At 35.5% G+C, this 23,084-nt stretch overlaps 1 protein-coding gene across 2 annotated transcripts; it reads left to right on the top strand.

The window, feature by feature from the left end:
• The first annotated feature begins 2,680 nt into the window (after positions 1 to 2,680).
• On the top strand, positions 2,681 to 4,748 carry LOC115987042. 2 transcript variants are annotated; one of them, XM_031110484.1, is made up of 3 exons: positions 2,681 to 2,861; positions 3,384 to 3,626; positions 4,280 to 4,748. In XM_031110484.1, the coding sequence occupies exons 1-3, from the start codon at positions 2,764 to 2,766 to the stop codon at positions 4,491 to 4,493; spliced, it is 555 nt and encodes a 184-aa protein (XP_030966344.1). In that variant the 5' UTR covers positions 2,681 to 2,763; the 3' UTR covers positions 4,494 to 4,748. The 2 variants fall into 2 exon arrangements, with proteins under 2 accessions (XP_030966344.1, XP_030966345.1); XM_031110485.1 differs by lacking the exon at positions 4,280 to 4,748 and having other exon boundaries at positions 3,384 to 3,858.
• The last annotated feature ends 18,336 nt before the right edge of the window (positions 4,749 to 23,084 follow it).

Below are 23,084 nucleotides of genomic sequence, written 5' to 3'. Positions count from 1 at the left end.
AAAAAACAGTCAAAACATTAATTACGTTTTTTTTCTTTTTTCATAAAAACTTTCATAAAATAGTTTACTAACAAATTTTCTAGGGCATTTGTTAATTTATCCTTTTAGAAAATGAATATTCAATTGAAAATGCATAAGAAATTTTTCTGGAGAATTTGACGCGGGCCCATTTGAAAAATAAGCTAGCTAAAATAGGACTTTTTTTGTGTGTGGATAAATTTGGCTAAAATTTTGACTAATTCAATGTGAGTGCTCTAAGACCATGCACTTAGGGGGAAAAATTAGTTTAGTACATGCAAAACTAAAATTCATGTTTTAGAGAGCTTTGAACTTTTAATACTCATTTGTGACCATGATAGGATGTAGAGCTTTAGTTATAGAGTTGGGGCGGGGGGGGGGGGGGGGAATTATTACTTATTGTTGATGATTTATTTTATAAACACTTAAAAGAGTTTTAGGCAAAAGGTCTACTAATATTTTGCCAATTCTTTTCTATTAAACAGCTTTTAAGACCTTAAAGCTCTTTAGTAGCCTCTTTAATATAGTGCCAAACAAACCTTTAGTTTTCTTAATCAAAATAAAGAACTTGGTTTGTTGAACAATTTTATGATAATTGCTGTTAGGATTTTAGTGTTGGCTTATTCCATGATTTTGGTTGTAATTAAAAATCAAGTTGTGGATGCATTTCATTCATTGGACAAGTTTGGTAAAAACTGTCTTGAAACTACTCGAAGAAGTGCAAACAGAAAAATTTTAACTCGAGCAAAACAATAAACGAACCTGAAACTTCTTCAGTTCCTTGCTCTAGGCTCACTTGAGAGAGAAAGCCAGAATTTCAATTTTGATTATGTTTCTAACCTAGTTTGTGCCATCTCTCTCTCTCTCTTTTTTTATTTATTTTTTTTTATAATAATTTTTAATTTTAATACTTGTATAAACATGATTTTGCATGATTTTCCTATAGAGAAAAGGAGGCCACACCCTGTTCTATTCAGAGATTAAATCATGTTCCCTTTCTCCTTTATGTTTTATAGAAAAATATTTGTTTCTTTACCCATTCATCTTGTGATCTTAAAGAGAGTGCTTCAAAGATTGAAACCCCACAAAGTTCTTTGTTCCAATAAGACTCACTGCAAAAAATCTTTAAGGAGAGAAACTCTGTCGAGTACCAGAGTTTCTTGTTCCTGCGTACAAGGAGTTCATGGAGGAAATTTGTTGAGGAAGATTTTAGAGATTCTAGGGCTACTGTGGTAAAAAAAGGTAAGGAAAGCGTATGCAGAGGTTGTAATAAAGTGTCTAGCTTAATATATGTTTTATATGTAGGCTGTTTTATTTGTTTTTCCTTAGAAAAATTTTCGAGGGACTAGCTAGGTCCCCAGAGTGGGTTTTCCATTGAATTGAAGATGTTCTTATTTGGTTTTTCACTCCATTACCAAATCTTCTATCATGCTTTTATTGCTTTCCTTATATTAGTTATAGATTTGGTATCTGCAGAACTATGGTTGAACAATCAATTCTTATATCGCTTTATAGATTTGGTCATGCTTTTATTGCTTTCCCTTTAACAATCAATCCAAGAATTTCGCTTTTTTAAATATAAAAAGGGGTCTAAACTAGATTTTTCAATTGTTTTAAGATTCAAAATAGTTAAAATAAAGCTATTGTAAGTTAGCTAACAAGCTAGGATTATTTAAGTTTTAGAAAATTATTACTTGTAGTTAAAATTAGAGTGTGTAATAGGCCTAGAAATATAACATCCTCAATTTTAAAAATTGTATGTGTAGGATTGAAGAATTTTTCATTTGGTGAATTTCAAATTTTTTCCCCAATGCATTGGGATTTATTGTTTATTTTTTTTTTGATGAACTGGGATTTATTGCTTATATGATTCTTAGTAGATGAGAAATGCATAATAATTTATCGAGACTTATGTCTCATTAAATAGAGGTCACTAATTCAAATTTTCTCATTTCCTTTCTCTTCTCTATGTTATTTGGGTTAACTCACTTTTTTTTTTTACTTATTATTATCTTTAAGAATCTTATGAAGTCCTTAATCCTAAATTAGAAAATTCATTAATTGATATGAATTTCAACAACCTTATAAGTATTTAATCTTTTATAAATGTATAAGGCAATATGAATACAACATATCTATTTAGTGATATGTAATATTCTCCTACCTTAGAGAGGAGAAAATATCTCCTATACAAAACATATGAAATCAAACCAACTTTCCTGACATGTAAGTTTCATGCATATAAGACCCACATATCAGTGAGATATTAATTTCATACATAAAAGATTTTTCCCCTAGAGAAAGAGAGATAAATGTTAAGGTGCGTGGTAATACCGGTATGCCACTAAATGGCAAAAGGCCAGAACCCAAGAAAGGACAAAAGATGTAAAGAAGAGGTAAGATAGAAATGAAATAAGGCTAGCTCAGCTCGGGACACAACTGTCATTTTCTCCACTTCTATTTAAGGTTCACATCTCTCTCTCTCTCTCTGTGCCTGCCCTAACTGAAAACGACTGCAAGCAACCTGTGGTCTACCTGTGTGTTTATCATATAAATAATATATATATATATATATATTTTTTTTTTCTTATATATATAGTATTTAACACCGATTCAAAGTCATTACTTTTTTTTTTTTTTTCCTAGTCTCTCTCTGTCTACCTTTTCTTTCTTTCTCTTTTGTAGTTATCTCTCTCTTTCTTTCTTAATCTTCCGTTTCTCTTTCATATTCTCTATCTTTAAGCAATGGTGGACACCCAGACTGTGTGTTGCATGTGCGGCGACGTGGGCTTCTCTGACAAGCTCTTCCGCTGTAACAAGTGCCGCCACCGCTTTCAACACTCGTATGTATAGTACTTGTGTGGCTTTTACCATCACACCCACCATATACATATATATAACAATTCTTTCACACACACACACATATATGATCATATTCCATCATGTTTCATGTACATATATCATTATCTCTATGTGTCATAATCATCATCCATAGGCGTACCTACCTCAACCAACAACCATATATCATCATGTTTTCATGTTTATGATATGTCATATTTCATACTCATCATCATCCATCCCAGCATGTTTATTATGTCATCTACTGTCTTATTAGTCTAAGTCTCGATTAATTAAATCTATAATGTCCACTCCATAATAACTGATATATCATCAGACTAAGTGATCAATAGATTTCTTTTTAGGTATAGGCAAGATTCGAGTCCCGGTTATTATTCTATATATATAAAAAAAAGAGCTTAGTACTCTTTGTTATCATATGATATTAATCACGAGACCCATATGGCTTTCAAGTTATATTATTTTATGAGTGATTGTGTTTATCTTTTTTGGGTTTGATTTCATAGGTATTGTAGTAACTACTACAGCGAATTTGCTGAGCCGATTGAACTTTGCGATTGGTGCCAAAGTGAGGAGAAAACCACAAAACAAGGCAGCTCTTCCAAGAAATCTGCGGCCTCAATCGACACCGGAATTACAAGCCGGTCTGAGTATTCAGGCGACAAAATCAAGCAGCAGCACGATCGTGAAGCTGAGAACGCCGAGAAGGGAAAGAGTCCAACACCTTCACCACGAACAGCTACGCGCAGGTACAAGCTTCTCAAGGATGTAATGTGTTGATCAGTGGAAAAAAAAAATTAAAGAAACCAAAAAAGAAAAAGTGACTATGTCAAAAAGTGTTGGTGTTCATAGTAGCAAAATGTTAATTATATATATGTTGTTTCGAAGTGTTGTTTTGGGTATATGAACGAGTTTTGTTTGTGACTTTGTGTTATGGATTTCAGTAAGTTGTTAATAAAATAATGTAACTTTCTTTTATTATAAGCTTTTTTTTGGGTACAGTTATTGTTTCTGATTTTGTTTGTTTCAGTACTGTTGCTGATGAATGTTACATGAAGCAGGTTTCGTATATCAAAGGGTTAATTTGAGCCAATTAAATTATAGTTTGTTGGACAAACATATTTAATTAGACGCAAGAGATTGACACAAAAATTGTTATGAAAATAACTGTTTGATAGGTATTGAGGTATGGTTGTTGGTCCTAATACTAAGAAAAACTAAAAGACTTGTGGTTTTTTTTAAAAAAAAAAATTTATGGGTACATGGAAGACTGTTTTTGAGAAGGGTTCGTATCTGTCACACTCCTTATTTGTTTTGTTGAGCCTCTTAAGGAGAATTGAATGCATTGGAATGCCTTTTTGCCAAAGAATTCATAGTACCTAAAGCCTGCTAACTTTTACAGGTTCATTGAAGGGCCTTTAATTGCTAGGCCCTCTATTATTGTCAAATGGATGGGGAAACAAGGAAAAAAAAGAACACACAGTGAGACACGCGCACAGAGACAAGAAGAAATAAAGTACCTAGGGGGAAAATTTTTACCCATGTTTGGTTTAAAATTTTTTTCCACAATTTTTAGTTATGGAAAAAGAAATATCGGGGAAGTGTTAGTGCTTTGAATAAGAGACTAGGAGACGAGGAAGAGTTTTTAGTGGTTGGTATTGCTTCTAGGCCATTCATTTGGTCATGAAATTTGCGATATTTTCTCTTACATGCATGTACTATAGTGTCTTGACCCATACTTTGTGAAATATCTTCGAAGTACACAAGTTGACAAGGCTTCCTCTAGTGAATTTGTTTTGGCCATTTATGAGAAACGAACAAAATCCCTTCTCATTGGGGCTCTTGAAGTGACAATGAAGCTATCATCTCTATCTGCCCAAATCAATTTTTCTTATTCTATTTTCTCTTCTCTCTCTTTTTCTGTTTTGCTGCTCTCTCTTAATTTTCTTCCATATGCTTGTCTGACCCTTCATGTGAACCTGATTTGAAGATGAAGGAAACTAGCTATAAATAACACATGATGACCCAATAATAGTTTCCTTCATATCTCTCAAACACTTTCCTTTCTTTCTAAACTACCATCAAGACGAGTCACATGGTTTCTTGGCTTCATACGATCTTTACCTTTCATTGTCCGGTTTACAAGCAAGTTCCAAATATAGGATCTAATAAAGATTAACACATGCAATAATACTATCATCACGTTTTCTCTAATTAATTCCCCATTCATCTAATTTTATATGTCAAAGCTAAAAACAAGCTATTGAATACATATTTATGTTCGTATAAAGCTTTCATGTGTGTGGGCTGTCATAGCAACTTTCTGCAGTGTAGCTTATAAATGAAAGAAGGCTGCAACTAGGTTTGATATATATAATATCTTATTTGGATTATGTGAGTCATCAAGAAGCTTTACGTCTTTGAGTATCTTCTTAGTGTCCAATGTAATCATCTCCATAGTTTTAAAATAGTTTAATGATCTTAAACTTGGATATTGAATGATTACATTGACCTAGTGAATGATTTGACGCCCTATTTTGACAGTAACATAGACTCCTGCTGAAAGATATTTGAACAGTTCTTTTTTAAATGTAAAATTTACATACGTATATGTCTACCTAAAGTAAAATCTATAAGCAATGATATGTGATTTTATGGAGTTGGTCTTCTGGGTACTTAAATTTAATATCAAAAGGAAGAAAAAAAAGTTGTAGTTAGCTTTTCCTTTGTGAGTAGGGTTATATACTTATAACAAATCAAGTTTAATCAGATATTAAAATTTTAAGATTATCATCTTTTAATATTATTTTTTACACGAGTACAACTTAAGCTCATCAATAAGTAAGATTACGTGTTCATATCCAATTTGGTTCATTTTTTGATAAAAAAATTCGAATTTATTTACAAGTTATTTTATTAACTTGTTTTCACATATATAATAAACACAACTATTTTTTTTTCGCCTATTCACAAATTTATGCTGATAATTATTTACTAAATTAAAGTTAAAATAATATCATTTGAGTTAGTTAGATTAAGTGATTTTCATTTACAAACTTGTAAAATTTACTATTTATATTATCAAATTTATCTATAATAATTTACTTTGTTATAAATTTATTTACAAACTTACACAATCTAATACTAAGGTTATATAATTTATATATGTATACATATAAATATATAATATCACATATATATATATATATATATACTTAAATTGAATCTTATATTCACAAGTTTATTTATAAACGCATTATTATGTTTGATCTCAACTAGTTTATTAGTTGAACTTAAACTTAGATTTGAGATTGAGCTATTTGCTAGATAAATTTATATAAATTATTTTTTCCCGAGCTAAATCTAAACAACTCTTATTTCCAATCCTATCTCATTCTCTTTGACGTCTATGTCTTTAATTGCTGTTAAAAATTAACATAATATATGGCTATCTCCAAAACTTGGGAGCCAACGATCTACCACATACAACAGAATATGTAGGGGCATCATCTCATGGATTGAAGAATTAGATGGTGAACTTAAAACATTACTACAAAAATTAATGACAATGAGCAGATTATCTTGTATTCAACAGACATGCAGCTGTTGTAGAACCATATACTTCAATATTTGCTTAAAATTTATAGGATTGTGGCTCCTGTAAGTAATGAAAGGGGAAGAAGTTATTCAAACTAGTGACCTCGACTTCATAAAGCGTTGTTCCAGGAAATAGTATATTTTGTTGTTGTTGTTATGGTAGTGAAGACATGCATGATTGTGGTGGGAAGTATCGAAGTATTAACCTCTTATTGTCATGTAAGAACAGGTATTTTTAACCTCAAGCTAGATTTTAGGTTCAATATCATGAAACTCCCATGATGTTTCTTCTTTCTACTTCGATATGTCCCTTTCTTCCTCACCTAGCTATTTTTCTGGTAAATTTTTAATGGGTCTAAGATTTCTTCCACATATACCTGCTTAATTTCCAGATAAAACTAAAAAGATCCAAGATGACTATAATTCCTTCCATTCATTTAGTCATATTATTTAATTAGCCAATTATAGAACTCATTTTTCCTCGATGTTGCTACATCTTTATTATTTTTAGAAAGTCTAAGCATGGTCCATTTAGTTTCGAGTACTCCCACGCAGACGTTGTAGGATGTGGGGTACGTATTGTCTAGCAAAATTAACAATCAATTTTGGCTTATATACGCTTCGTGGGTTGAAACTCTTTAACTAGCATAAACTTCGTGGCCGTGGATTGCGGATTTTTTAAAGTTCTCTTATTGGACAAATGGATCATATTTTCTTGTGACACTTGGATACCATTTACATCGAAAATGTCAACTCTAAGCACTGTTAAAATATGGTATTTATTTAATCTATGTGATGTCAGTGATGATGGGGAAAGATTACACGATCATTATTTAATTGAAACATGTTTCTTTAATTTTTACTTGGATTTCTAAAAGATGATCATATAATATGCCATTATCATATTAAAAGGTGTCGGTTTTGCCTCCAAGTTTTTATAAAATTATTATACGTATGACTGGTTTAAAGTCGTAAAGACTACGATGATGATTATTATAGTAACGATGCTAACTATGGTTTGCCACTATATATAAAACATAAGGTTTGTCAAGGTTTAAACCTTAAGTTTTTCTTGATTTTATCCGTGTGTTTGGGCTGGCGCTGTGCACGTTTTTTGCGTGAGAGAAAGAGCTAAGAAGAGAGTCACTCTCACAGTTCCCGAGATATAAGGTACAGATCTTTGAAGAAGTTTAATGTAATATTTTGATTAGAATAGAATAAAGGGTTTGATTTGTGTTCATTGATCACTGGACAAAGACACCGACACTTGTCGGTATCGTGGCCAATTCAATATTCTAATGTATTGGATAGAAATTTTGTCTTACAATAAAATGTATTTTGTGAAACATAAATTGGTGAGGTATATTTGTGATTAGGTCAAGAGTTTCATAACTCAATTAAAAGTTTTCAATAGAAAAATACAAAGTTTAAATCCACTTCTTGTAACTACAAAATTTTTTTTAAAAAGTTTTTGTGAGATTATTTAATTTTAATTATATTATTTAGTTTCCCCCACTTTATATATATAATAATTGAAAAGGAAAAGGTATGCTTTTGTGAAAATGAAATCTAGAACTTCTCCGGCCAGTTGCGTCCTTCAAGGGAGGTCCTATATATAACGTTGAGCAATTAGCGGGAATAAAGCATAGAATAAAACTACTTATGAATATTTAAAATAAAATAAAAACAAGAATAAAACCTCTATGATCAAATAATTGTTGATAAAAGCTTAAAAGAACCATATATGGCATTAATTTTAAAGTATAGTGACTGTAATTCTGGATTTTTTTTTTTTTTTAGAATCGTAATTCTAGAATTCAAAAGTCTCTTCTAAAAAAAAATAGAATTCAAAAGTCTTCTAGCTTCACTTTATTTATTTTTATTTTTATAATAGGTCAATATAAATGGTTTTTTGTTGTTGTTGAGAGAAATTGGGTAAAGTTTAAGTTAACCAATATTTTTTTATAATCGGCAATTAGATTCACTACAAAGAAAAAAAAAAAACTTTAATGTCAACTAAAAGTTGCTAAAAATAATAAAAAAATGGATAATTACACTTTACCCACCTGTGATTTGTCTCTAATTCGATGTGCTTACCTGTGATTTCAATTTTGATATTTTGCCCACCTGTGATTCTCACCATTACTGTGCCGTAACCCACCTCTCCACTTTCCGTTACTCTAACACAAAAAATGTAAAAAACAAAACCCCAAACGGATCAAAACACTCCTCACATGAAGAACATACACCTAGAAAACTAATACAAATCAAATCAAGCAATACCGTTTCAGCCTAACTCTCATCGAAACTCTCATTTTCGCTCTCTCCCAAGTCAAATCCCAAGCTGTCCATGGCTCCACTCAATCAAGTCTACTCTCAGCGGCTGAGTCTCGCAGTAGTTCACCACAGAGACGTACGACGGCAACAATAGAGATGCTCCCTGCGACGGTCCTTCTATGCGGTTAGGCAACATCGATGGTTGATGGAGAGAAGTTGATTCAGCCATGGCTATGGTGTCATGCGTCTTGGCTTGGTGGGTTCAGCCTTTGTGCTTTGTAACCTGGGCAAGGCATTTGAGTTTGAATGGGGTTTTGTATTTTTTGGAAGAGATGGGTTTGGTGGGCTTTTGTTTTGTGGGTCCTGCTTGGCTATGGCCTGTGGGTTTGTGTAGTTAAGGTGTTTGGGTTTTTGCTGAGGTTGTGGTTTGTTCTTGGTAGAATTTCGGAGTTTGGCTATGGAATTATGTGGGTAAGGTGTTTGATTTTTGGATGTTGTGGTTTGGGTTCTACTTGGCTATAATTAGTTTCTTCTTCTCTTTTCTTTTTTGGCTTTATTTCTTCATGTAAAGTGTAACTCTTATTTCTTGGGACCCTTTTGCTTTGGCAAAGCATTGATACAACCAGTCAGTCCAGATTGGATCAATCCATGTTTGTGCATGTTCTTCATGTTTGTGTATGTTCTTCACGTGAGGAGTGTTTTGATCTGTTTGGGGTTTTGTTTTTTACATTTTCTGTGTTAGAGTAACGGAAAGTGGAGAGGTGGGTTACGGCTCAGTAACGATGAGAATCATATGTAGGCAAAGTGTCAAAATTGAAATCACAGGTAGGTACATCGAATTAGAGGCAAATCACAGGTGGGTAAAGTGTAATTATCCCCAAAAATTTTTTTGCAAAAAATATAATATATTTTTTTGTGTCAACCAATTAGTTGCTACATAGCAATGTGGTAAATCGTGATGCCTAAAATCTTCATGTCAACCTTTTAAGTTGATATAATAAAAATTTATTTTGGCGGCAACTAATATTTTTTTCGTGTCAGCATTTTTATGGACGCAAAAAACATATATAACATTTACGCATATTGTATTTCATCTTTTTGTGTCAACAAACATGTTGATGTAAAAAAATTCAACAAATTTTTTACCACTTTGGTTGCCAAACAAAATAACATCTTGTTTAATACAATAATTATTTCAATTATTCTCATTGTATACAGTATACCTAAATATATAGCTACATCTTGTGAGATATAGAGAATTAGTTGATGAAGAGAAAGACCTAAATGCATTGATTGAATAGAAACTAAATTCTCTAAAAATTCCGTGTAAATATCTGTTAACACCCTCCAATGGAATAATGGTATATCAATAGTTTTCAAATAAAAGAAAATTACAAGTGGCCTAATTGTGGGTCTTCTTGGAGTTGTATTTGGAAATGAGCTTTTGGAGTTTGAAGTGTATGTAGTCTTGAAATTGTGCTTCCTTATTTCTTCTAATTGCTTACATAGAAAAGGGTAATAGTTCCCATAGAGTCACCCTCCAAACATATACTTTCTCTTTGATGAAAATCTAACTCATGAAATTGCGCACCCACAATTTCATCGGTCCTCATTAATAAATGAACTATTGTATATACTTTATTTTGTACCTGTTAATAATCTGGTTCCTAACTCCAATGATGAGCTTGACATATGTCAAATAAAGGTAATTAAAGAGTTCACAATAGTTTGAAAGTATTCACAACTCAACTCAAAAGTGCTCAAATCGCTTTGAAAACAATGCTGAAAAATGACCTTTGCTCACTGTTTTGATCATAACTTTTGATTCACAAATAATTTGTGAGTGAACTTTGTTTCATTGGAAATTAGATATCTTGGGCTTTAATTTGAACATAAATTTTGCACTATTTGGATTTATATTGAGTGAGTTATGACTGTTTGAATTTGGGCTAACTGTGTAGTCAAAATTATGGTTTTTAGAAAGCATGCGTAGCATGAGTTAAGCATGTGTACACATGCACGAAACCTGCGTACGTAGGCTCGTTCCCAAGTGTTCATAACTTGAGTTTTGGTCCCCCAAAACATCATTTTTGAAGGGGGCCAGCTCCGAGACCCTTGGGAACGTCCAAAGACCTCTAAAAAGCCCTCAAAACTCTAGTTTTAACATATAAATACTTACTTTATGTCTCCAATCAAAACCCTAACTAGAGAGAGTTTATTTTTTGCCTCCATCTTCTATAAAACCCTAGTTCATCTTCTCTAATCACCCATATAGCACCTTTGCATGCTTTTTTTTTTACAGATTCAAAACCTCTCTCTAGTAGTTTGACAAAAGCATAAACCTATTTTCTAATTTGTTTTCAAAACCCTTTCGATTAAAGTTTGTTCTTGAGTTGTGATTCTTTAGTTCTTTTGTGTTCTTTAATTTTCTCTTGTAATCTCAATCCAATCTTAGTATTGTAGGCACTGAGTGGTTAGTTAAACAATCTCAAATCTGTGATTCTAAAGTAAGGTAAGTCTCTTTCCCATGATTTCCCACTTTGCTATATAGGATTCGTATATTCTTTGTTTGATGTTATCTTAAGTGTTCTTATCATATTTGATTGATATTATGATCTTTTAATCTTGTAAGTTTGAATTTAATCAACCATCTTGTTGGTTTTATTCCTTGCCAAATGTGCTTGTATTTCAGCAATTAGTAACCCTGTATTTAGGTGGGATTTTTGTAAGGGTAGTGAGTGAGATAGTGTGAAGAAATGCTCAAGAGTGTGCAAGAAAAATAGAGACTCGCGACTGGATTTCACGGGTGACTCGTGGTTGCAAGCCGCCAGAAGCAGCACACGTGCCAGGCATGCCAGAAGTTGAAGCGTCATGTTAGCTGGAGCACTATAGGACAAAATAGAACAACTGGCTGTTCAGTTATCTCGCGACTCAGTCAAGCCGCGAACCAGCCTTGTTTTGAAAAACCTGACTCTTCTCATTCCATTCTCACCCCAGTATAAATACCTCATATACCCACGAAAGAAAGAGAGCTTCTAGAGAAAATTTTGAGAGAGAAACCCTAGAGTAAAACAAGATTGATTCATCCACAATCTTCACATAAGAGACTCTTCAAATTCCTCAACTCTCTTCCTCTCCATTGTTAAATCCTTGAGAGGATTTTTACCAAAACCTTTTCTTACCATATCCATTATTGTGAGAGGGCTGTTTGGTGTTCTAGGAAGTAGTTAGGAAGGAACCAATTTACATTGGTTGAAGTTATGGTCAAGTAGCGGAATCTGGGAAGCTAGAAAAGAAATAGGTTCGGCGCAACCTCGTTGGAGCAAGAAGTTTGGAGGGCTTAGGTACACTGGATAGATTAGGCTTGGAGGGTCTATTATTGTTCATGTATCCCAACTACATTTTCTAGTAGATTACTTACCGCTTGGAGGGCGGTGGAGAGGTTTTACACTGAGGGTTTCGGTTTCCTCTTCGATAACACATCATGTGTTGTCCTTGCATTTGCATCTTCCTTCCCTTTATCTTTGCCTTTTATTTTCTTCTGTGGATGTGATTTTAATTGGCTTAGATTGTTTACCAATTCTGTTTATAGCTTGTGTTCATTTTCCGCACACTAGTTGTTTGTTATAAAGCTTGAATTGGTTATTTTGTAATTGGGGGTCTAAACGTTTAAGGGTGTTTTATATACTATTTGAACTTTCAAATCTATTTTAATCTGACCTTTGGTTTATTTTAATAAGTTATTAAAGTTTTTATGCTGTTATTTTAGTTTCTATGTAAGTTTAACATGTTTATTTATTTTATGTCGGTTTAGTATATTTATTTGGTTTTTTTTTTTTTTTTTTTTTTTTTTGTGTGTGTGGTTATTTGTTTATATTAATGTTTTGTTTAATTTTCTTTATGTTAGTTTAGTTTTTTGAATTTCTAACATGCTTATTTGATCTCACATGCTATATCTTTGTTCTTTACAATACGCAATTATGTGATTTTGGATTTTTTGTACTGAGGATGCGTATGCATACTCAAGTATGCGTGCACATGTTTTCTAATATGCGTACACACCCCAAACCTAGATTTGGGCATGAATCTTGTTTTTATTAATTTAGTTATTTTTCATATGTTCTTTGATTCTGTTTTAGGTTAATTAATTGTGTTTAATTATTTTCCATGTTTGTTTTAGTACTTTTGCTATGTTTAGTTTATTTGAAATTTTTTCCTTGTGTGTTTTATTTAATTGTGAACTTTCCATGTTTAATATTATCCGTTTAATTTGTTTTCTTTTATGTTTTGTGTGATCTTTAATATGTTGATTGTGTTCTTTAATTAAGTGCATGATGTATGTTTAGGGTTAAGGATTAGAGCTCTTTTAATAATTTATTTATTTAAACACGGCCTAGCAACACATAATGGAGGTCGGCCTACAAGTTGGGCAGTCTTGGGTGCCTAACACCTTACCAAGCTATACCTAAACTTCAGACTCACAATTTGGTATGCAGATCTATGCATGTAAGTAAGTGGCCTAAAATGCGTAATTTGGTTTCTGAACATAAATTAGGTGGCTATTTCATTTTCTCCCTCCGCCCGGTCCACTCCAGGCTGAAGCGTACTTCTCATGAGGAAACCACTCGTTGTGGGCATTTGCACCCACAATGGACACAACGGGGGAATCACTACCTAGTTTTGCAATGGCCTAAGAACCATGAATATAGCGTCCTTTCAAGGAAGGACCATTAATCTTACTGCTAGAGATATGGGTTCTGAGTTAAGGTATGGTCTTGGGAAGGTGTTAGGCACTCAAAACCACCTAACCCTAAGGTTGGCTTCCTCTCATTGTGTCTTATGTCTTAACCTCATTAAAGGCACACTCAAAATTGTTATTCTAAACTCACACACACACATACACACACACTAGCATTTATCTAACAATTAACATGGCATCAAGCATCCCTAACCATACATCTATCACACTTGTCATTCAACCCTAGCATACATTTATCATGGCATATCAATCAAACCTAGCGTACATCTAGTATCGTATCACATGTCTTATCCAAGGTAACATGTTAAGTCAGAAACACAAACATGGCAACATCAAAGGATCATATTGGAAGCATCAAGAACATCAAGAATACATTATCCAACCAAGCATGTTCATACTCATCACCTAGGCAAGTTATCAATCGATATACATGTACATATGAAATGACTTACGTCACTTACCTTGCTGCAACTCAACACCTATGGCATCAATGCATGAGCATGTGAATGCGTGTTCATGGTAACAAAGCAAGAAAACAAAAGATAAACCCTAATTTAAGCCTGTTAAAGGCAAATCAATAATAAACATGTGAAGCAAAAACTCAAACTCATGCATATATATAAGAAAGGATTAAAACAGAAGCATAACATGTGAACAAAGCAAAGAAAACAAGGGAAAAACTTGAATTAGGATTTTTGGGCATCGACCTGCGGCGCATAATGCAGGTGTGCACAGGGTAGTTCAAAAACCCTAAGCCAGAAACACAAAAAGCATAAAAAGCAGAACAAAACTTAAAACTATAAATCTAACAACCTAACATGTTTAAAACATAAGGAAAACATAAATCTAATCTAAACAAACATTATAAAGTATAAACAAGACAAATAAACAAGATCAAAACATTAAAGAAAAGGGCAAAAATGAAAAGAAAATTTAGAACTCAATACCTCAAATAAGAAGCTTTGTAAGCTTGATTTTGACCGTTCCCCTTAGTCAAATCTATTCACTATCAATAAAAAGTGATTAGTAAACTTCAAAACTCAAAGATCAAGGTCAGAAAAGGCCCCAATCAAATAATAGTGACTTGAGGATGTTTTGTAAAAAAAACTCTCTTTGATTGACTATTTCTAGTGAATCTTAGGTTTTTCGGTAGGATTTTTTGTGTTTTTTTTTTTTAAATATACCATGTAAGGCTTTATATAGTTAAAAGATGGAGGTTTGGAATGGCCCCCAAGCAATGTGGGTTTCATTCCAAACCTCAGTATTTAATGCAGAAAACTTGCATTTCATAGTTTCTGAAACCCTACCTACATGTGTAGGCTTATGCCTGCGTAATTTTATTTGGCCTTTATTTTTCAAAAATAGATTTATTTACTCATAAAAAGTTATATCTTCCATTTTGTCGATGCTCGGCCATGACTGGCTAAGCGGAAAAGACTGCCGCCTCTGTGCCTTCGTTAGACCACCCGCCGTGGCGACAGCTCCTGCGCGCACGGTGCCCGTTGGAGGCCTATCTCGATGTATATGTATGTTGTTTGTGCGGAGCTTCGGGTGCTCTCTTTCTTGGTAGAGGAAGGTAGGTCTACCTTTGACGTTATTGCAGGAATCCGGGTCAAATTTTAAGGGATTATCAAAGGTAAGTGGAGTCGCCACCAATCATTGGGTTTTTTTTAAGGTGTGATTGGTCACCTGTTTCTAGTTGATTTTATCACTAATCCTAGGCTAAGAAAAAAGGGCGTTTTTCCTAATCTAATGTGGATGGCAAAAAATATTGATTCTTAGGTCCGGAAGTTTGGTTATGTGTGGGGAAAGTGTTAGGCACCCCATAACGCCTATCTAAGGACAGTCATTTGTTTTGATAAAACCTTAATTTTTGGAGATTGGCAGTAAAACACATGATTTTGACATTGGCTTTCAGGGCTTTGCATGTATGGGGTGATGGAAATATGCATGTGCGCAGCGAAAAATTAACGGATCTACTTCATTCGAAATTGATAACATGCACTATGTAAATTTCAGAATACAAGAAAAAGAGACTGTACCTTGATGTGGTGAATTTCAAAACAAAGATTGTAAACTCTTGGGAATACTTTTAATCTTCACTCCAATTCCACTAACGCCTAAGATGTGTGGTCTTTCAATCAATTATACGAATTTGTTCAAGAGAGAATTAGAGAGTGCCCAACACTCATATACACCATTTCATGCAAGTTGTTAGTTACTTTAAAAATCTGTATGTTTCTCTCTTAATAACTGATTATCTAATTGGGCTAGCCTTTTGGGCCTTTCCAATTGGGCTCTAGTATGTGGCTTGGAGTGGGACCAAAAGGGACCAATAAGACACTAGCTCTAATGGGCCTTGGACTTTTCTGTCAACTCTTGACAAGTCCAAAGTTACCATTAACTATATTTAATACCACTATATAAATATAGTTGCACTCTAGGCCTTATTTATAAATTATATCTCAAGACTTTATTGTACATGCAACCCCTTCATAAAATATTCGTAGTAATACAAAGTCATAAATGTAGACTGCCACTTTGTAGATTACTACATCTTAATCCTTATGTACCCAGTTTAATCCTTTTAAGTTATTTACCATATATTTATGAAATCCAATTTCATAAATATATACTTTAGTAATTTCTTACTAAAGTGGTTAGGCCTAACTCTCTGAATAACTGAACCCATTAAACTTATCTCAAGGGAATATTTTATATCTCCGTTAAGAGAATATGAATTTCATCTTGAGAATGTATGTTCCATCAACACTAAATGTGACTGCCCAACATACTGAGGTTTTGACTGTTACTTTAGATCTCATTCCTAATATATCAAAGCAACCTACATTCCATGATCAGGTCCATTATTCTCTCAGGATTAAGAGTTCATGTTAATATAAGTCGTGAGATTTATTATTCAATTGATAGTCGTTACGAGAATATTAAATCTCACAATGGTCCAGTTCAATATGTCTTAACTCTTAAAACATATCAACTTATCAACTAGAAGTCACCACTTCCATGATCAAGACAAAACATCTTAGTTGATATGTTATAGTCTTTACAGATGAAATGCCTAATTTCATTACCGACTACGAACTATATTCTAAGTTTATAAAGAACTTGTGATTTATAACTTCTGTGACTTTTCACATAAACCACATACTATGTATCTCATGGACTAAATGGTAATGTCCGAATATTCATGTTACCATTATTTCAAATAATAATAAAACAGCTTTATTAATTACAATATTAAGTCATACATCATGTCATACATAATATTACATATAGCATCAAATAATAGGATTTAAGGGCACTAATCCTAACATGGGGCTAGCTTTGAGGTTTGGCTTTTGAACGGGTGTGGTCTCAATATATGCTTTCCTAAGGCATTCAAGCAAAGTGCCAGATTTCCACTGCAAAAATCCAGTGAGAAGTCACCTTACTTTCGCGGTAGAAATTAGGCATTGCTAGCCTTAAGTGACACGAATCGTGACAATCACATTGGAAAGGGGCAAGCAGGTATATATATACATGCATCATGCACAATGCTAGTACACAGAGTTTGAAAGTAAATGCCTAGCACATAGAGTAGGAAAGTAAATGCCTACATCCTTTGAGCATGACCCAAAATATAGGTACAGGAAAATAAACAGGGGTTGCCATACTTTAGAGATGAGGACGAATGGTACAAAGCATGATATACCTGTAAAGTGGTGGGCTGTGCTAGTGGTGTTGGGCTGCCTCCTGCTGCACTAAGCCCAAGTTTTCTGAATAAGGGAGTTGGGATCGGTCCAGCTTCAACTTAAGTTGGTCCGGCTTGTGTGCAAACTAGGCCAGGTCTATTAGGAACGTGTTCATGGCAGACAAAACTATTTCAGGCAAGTCATGACAGATAGACATAATAATAATAAAATAAACAAAAATATCTGGCCACTCAGTGGGAAATGACCAAACTGCCCTTGAACTCAATTACAGCAGCAATATTTTTTTTTTTTTTTTTTTTTTTTTTTTTGGCGGAATGGAAAGAATAGAACAAAAGATATTAAATATTAATACGCATGGGTTAGTCAGAATATTAGGGAAATCAATCAAAATCCAATCCGTGGGAGCAGATCCAAAGAGGAAAGAACGTTCATTCTCAATGCAGTCAATCTCTCAGGAAAGAGTCCTGCAATGGAGATTAACTGCCCTGAGGGAAACAGACCTGAGTGGTTTTTCTACACAAATGCTCTCAAGGTTTTCACAGAGAGCCAGATTTCATGAGGAAGAGAAGGGACCAATCTACCGGTGCATGCCTACCATTCTAATTCTCACTTTTGTCTTTCTTTCTTGTGGTTTTCTTTCTTTCTTTTCCCACTCGTTTCTTTGCTATTTCTTTTTAAGTTTCTATTTCTTAGTCGAAGTTCCCGTCGTTCCCCCTTTCTGTTCACTGCAAGACCCTTCTTTTATAGTGCTTGTCGTGACCAAATTTTACTGTTTTAGCCCTTAACTCCCTTTGTCTGGTCTGGGTGTACTGGCCGACCATCACTGTTCCGTCTGTGTGTCACCCTCCCATCACCAGACAAGGAAGAATATTTTGTTTGCTTGTCTACTGTGGCACCCTTTCCTGCTACGGTCTGGGTTATTTCTCTCTCCCTATCCCTCATGGCATGCACCTAATGGTTCCAATTTAGCTTATCTCTTTTGGGTAGTAAGCCATCCCAGCAGGACACCTCCCTGAAAGAGCCTGAGCCGGAGCCTTCAAAATAGATTTTTCCCCTCTCCCCACTACCAAACCATGCCCTCTGAATCTCTAACCCCTTGACCTCACCATGCTCTGTATTAACTGGGTACAGGCTGGTGGTGCCTGGGTCTTGCGGGTGCCTTCATTCTATATGTGTCCAAAATCTGCCTGTTGCCCATTCGTCTGCCGTGGTTTGGAGGCTCGCTGTCCGTGTTTTTTGACCTTTTATATGGGCTGCTTTTTGTTTTCCCACTTCTCTTAGGAGTTGAACTTTATTTGATAATGGGCCTTACATTTCTTTGGCCTACTCCTTGGTTTCCCTCATTTCTTGCCATATTGTTCTGTTATTCCTATTGTAATGATTTAATCCTGCTGGGTCTCTTTAGGCCAGCCGTTTACTCTTTCTCCCAGTGGTTTGGTATGGCCACTGGTTTTCTCTTATTTATGGGCTCCTATGTCCCTTTTGTCTTTTCCTTGGGCATCCTTGGCCTGTTTGCATTCTTTGGGCTTCCTCGGCCCTTTTGCTAATTTTGCATTCCTATGGGCTTTTACTAACTTCATTGGGCTTCCTTGGCCCAATAACCTTATTCTCATCCTTGGGGTTCATGGGCCTGTCATAAACCCCTTACTTTCTTAGTTTGCATTACTTTGGGCCTATGGCGGCCCTTTCTCACTTTTCTACATCATACACTGCCCATGGGATGCTATTTCTCTCTTTCCGAGCTTCTTTAAGCCCACTTGCCTCTTCAAAGCCCATTTTGTTTATTTCTTGGGCCTGTGATCCATTATTTATGCCGCTTGGGCCTGATGATTTTGTTGTCTGCTTTGCCAATTCTTTGCTGCCATTGTTATTGGGCTTTCCTTCTTTCCACTTGGATTCTCACAAATGGCCCTCAACAATACCTAATACAAACCTTCTAAGGGAGAAAGGGAGGAGGAAGGAAGGGGTTTAAAAGAGTACATAACCAAAGGGATAAGCTAAACCCTAGCTTGCATTTGCACCCTTTTTGCTTGCGCCTAGGAGATCGTGCCCTAGCTCTATGTGTCTTCTCTTTATATGTGTACATGCAGAGGCAAAGACAAGAAACCAGTAGACAACCAATGGAAAGGGAGAGATGCATAGATAATAGCAAAAGGGCGCAAAATGAACAAGCAAGATTGCAATGACAAGCATAGCATACAAGATGCGAGCAAACATACGAGCAAAGGAGTAGACAAGCAAGATAGCAAACAACAAGCAAAAGGTAAACAAGCAAGATAGCAAACAAAAGATGGTGTCCGCGAGGGACAAATGTAGGTTTAGATCGGATGTCCAGAGCCTCAATGTGTTGAAACATGGATAACATACTAACAAGCAAGACTCATATATGAACATGTAAACAAGTGTGTAAGGATGCAAATAAAGCCAACGGATGGCACAAGCAAGCATGGTAAGCATATCATTGCACGAAGTGGAAAAGGGGAAAGGTATGCACGAAGCAATCGGCATCATGGAAATGCATCCCAAATGGCTACATCAAAACAAGGCCTCATGGGCGTCAAATGTAACCACACAACCACGAACTTGCTAAGGGCGCCAAACGTGGCAAAACGTAGAACAAGAGAGACTAACACAAGCATAAAACATAGAAGCAAGCAAGCACAGACATGAAAAATGGGTGATCCAAACCCTTTGATATGGGCCAAGGTGTATGGATGTTGACAAAGACCATAGGGCCTAGATCGAGTCCAAACCAAAAAGGCCAAAACACAAGAAAATGCGATAAAAGGAGCAAAAGGGCTGCAATAGCACATGGCATGACAAACAAGTCTAGGCCTAGGCACACAAGCATGGCATGGAGTGCACAAGCACATGGAAGATGGCATAAATCATAGATCCAAGCACGCAAGCATGTGAAAGCATAGATCTAGACATATAAGCATGGCAATGTGTGTGAACGTGTGAAAGCTAGCACATAAACATGGAAGAACATGAATCCAAGTACGTAAGCATGTATGGATGTGGATCTAAGCATAAAATATGGCAAAAAGCACACAAACACATAGATCCGAGCAAAGCATAACCATAGAAATGATATAAAGCATGTGAGCACATAACCCTAACATCGAAATAAAGTGAAAAGAGGAACGAAACAAAGGAAAGCACGGCATAAAGCCCTAATCATGTAGATCTAAACATGTAAGCATGTAAACAAGCGTAGAAACATGTAGATCTAGCCAAACAACATATAGAAACGATAAATCTAGGCATAAACATGTAGCACAAAGCACATAGATCGGGACAAAAAACATGTGAACAAGCATAAAAGAACACAGATCTAAGCTAAAACATGCTAGAAACAAGATAAAGCAAGAAACATGTCAAAGAAGGCAATAAAACATATTATTATGGAAAAAAAAGCAAGAACATGCTAGGAAAAAGATTTAGAAGGTTAGGGGCGTGGATGATAGCTAACAAAGCTACATCCACACCCCTAAACCCCAAATCCAAGATGTAGAACCAAGGAGGAGAAGATTGGGTACAAGAACACTACCTTGTGTTGTTGGTGAAGATGCAAGAATCAAGAAGTTTTGATGTGTTTTTGTTAGAGTGTTTTTTGGGGTTTTTTTTTTTTTTTTTTTTTTTTTTTGGGTGGTGTTTGGAAGAGAGAAAATGTGTAGAGAGGCTAGGCAGAAGGAAAATTTCAGAAAAAAAAATGATCTATAGTCTAGGTACCTGTGGAAAGATCTTGGCTTCCTAATTTTGAAAAGGTGTGGAACCTGAAAATCCAACGGTCAGATCAAAAGTTTGTGGTGCGTCGATCGGTGGGTCATCCCAGTTTTCGTGATATCTCGGCTATTCTAACTCCAATTTTGACCCATGAACAGTCGTTGGAATTAGAATTCAATAATCTTTGCAATGACATTGGTTTCAACCCGTTCTGATAGCTGGATCAAAATTAGGGGTTTTGGGCCCACCTCGGGTCGACTTCGAGTCAAACTTGGTCAAACTCTGTCAAAGTTGCTAAAAACTTTTGAGAAGCTCGGGTTTGATGTAAAATTATGAAAAATGTTGTTTTGTGAGAGTTTGGACCACATTCGACCTTTGGTCTAACCTAGGGCTGACTAGGGGCATTTTGGTCATTTTAGTGAAAAAAGGCACTTCGGGTGTTTCGGTGCCCGAACGGGTTGCACCCTGTCGTTCTAGATGTTCTCATGGCCCCGTAGAGAAAAAAAATAATATTTTTTGGATTTTCGGGGGTCTGGCATGTAAATCGAGGGCGGACAAAATACGGTATCAACAGCTGCCCCTTCTTTATCTGATATCTCGAGTGCAATGAGAGGTGTCGGATAAAGAATATGATTTTGAATTTTGTTGCCCCCAAATATGCATGTGGAGATTGCTCATGGCTCGAGATCAGACTTTACCTGCTTGGCCCAATTTGCTACAACTGCTATTGGAATTTTTTCCGGGCACGCCTCTGAGCTTTAAGATAGGAAGAGGGAAAGGTTTTTTTTTTTTTTTTTTTTTTTTTTTTAAAGGGTTTGATCGGGTCAGCATTGATCGAGTCAATGCTTCCCGGTGGTCCTAGAAGGGTCGCTGGGCAACCCAGGGCCTATAAAATTCCTTTGGGCCCCTTTTTGGTCATTTCTAATCTCCTTTCTACTTCTCACTCTCCATAAAATTTCCTAGAGCACTTAGAGCTTTGTGGGTCCGTGCTTTCAGCTTCAGTCTGCCATTTCAATCAGCTGCTTTTGTCTATTCTGCACTTGAGGTCAGTATCCATTTTTCTTCTTCTATTATTTTTTTTTTCTCTACAAAATGTTAGTAGCAGTACTACTAGAGATGCAGACTAGTATTTATTTTTATTTTTGGAATTTTCATAAGCATATATTTTGCCATGATTTATGCCATGTTATCTTAGGAAAAATGCATGTGTATATTTTTTTTGCCTTTGCCATATGATTGCAAACATGTGGAAATTTAGATGCTAAAAATAAAGTGGGACATAGGTGAAGGGACTTACCCGATATAGAGTGTAAGCATACGGCACGGCCACTATCACCCACGGTAGATTAGGAACTTGGAAACTTTTTAGGAACTCGAAAATTATGTGATGCGAGGCGTACGACACGGTTGCTATTACCTTAAAGCGGGATGTGAGCATACGGCACGGCCACTATCACCCACTTTAAATATGAATCCGACATTTCTTTGGGGATTGGTAATTGTGGTGGCGTGAGGCGTACGACATGGTCGCTATTACCTCAAAAAGGGATGCAAGCATATGGCACAGCTGCTATCACCCATTGTAGAAATGTGAGCATACGACTTGGCTGTTATCATCCACTGTAGGAATGCGATCATACGACACGATTGCTATCACCCACTGTAGATTAAGAACTTGGGACTTCTCTGGGAACTTGATAACTGTGATGGTGTAAGGCATACAACACGGTTGCTATTACCTCAAAAAGGGATGCGAGCGTACGGCACAGCCATTATCACCCACTGTAGAAATGTGAGCTTACAACATAGCCACTATCACCCACTAGAAATGTGAGCATACGACACAGCCGCTATCACCCACTATAGCATGCGAGCATATGGCACGACCACTATCACCCACTGTAGAAAATGCGAGCATACGACATGGCCACTATCGCCCAATGTAGTCATGTATAAAAATCTGCCTTCTTTGTGAGAACATGTACTTGACATAGACTTGCATGATATGCTTACTAAAAGTGTTAGTTCATCTGCATTGCCATTTATTTATGGGCTTACCACTGATGTCTGAATTTCTTGCTGTTTTGTAGATTATGTCTTGAAGAGCGTGTTCCAGGGGAGATCAGGGGAAG

The sequence above is a fragment of the Quercus lobata genome, chromosome 4 (genome assembly GCF_001633185.2).
Source record: "Quercus lobata isolate SW786 chromosome 4, ValleyOak3.0 Primary Assembly, whole genome shotgun sequence".
Taxonomy (NCBI): domain Eukaryota; kingdom Viridiplantae; phylum Streptophyta; class Magnoliopsida; order Fagales; family Fagaceae; genus Quercus; species Quercus lobata.
Note: the sequence above shows the minus strand (reverse complement) of the source record. Positions and strands in the feature narration are given on the sequence as shown.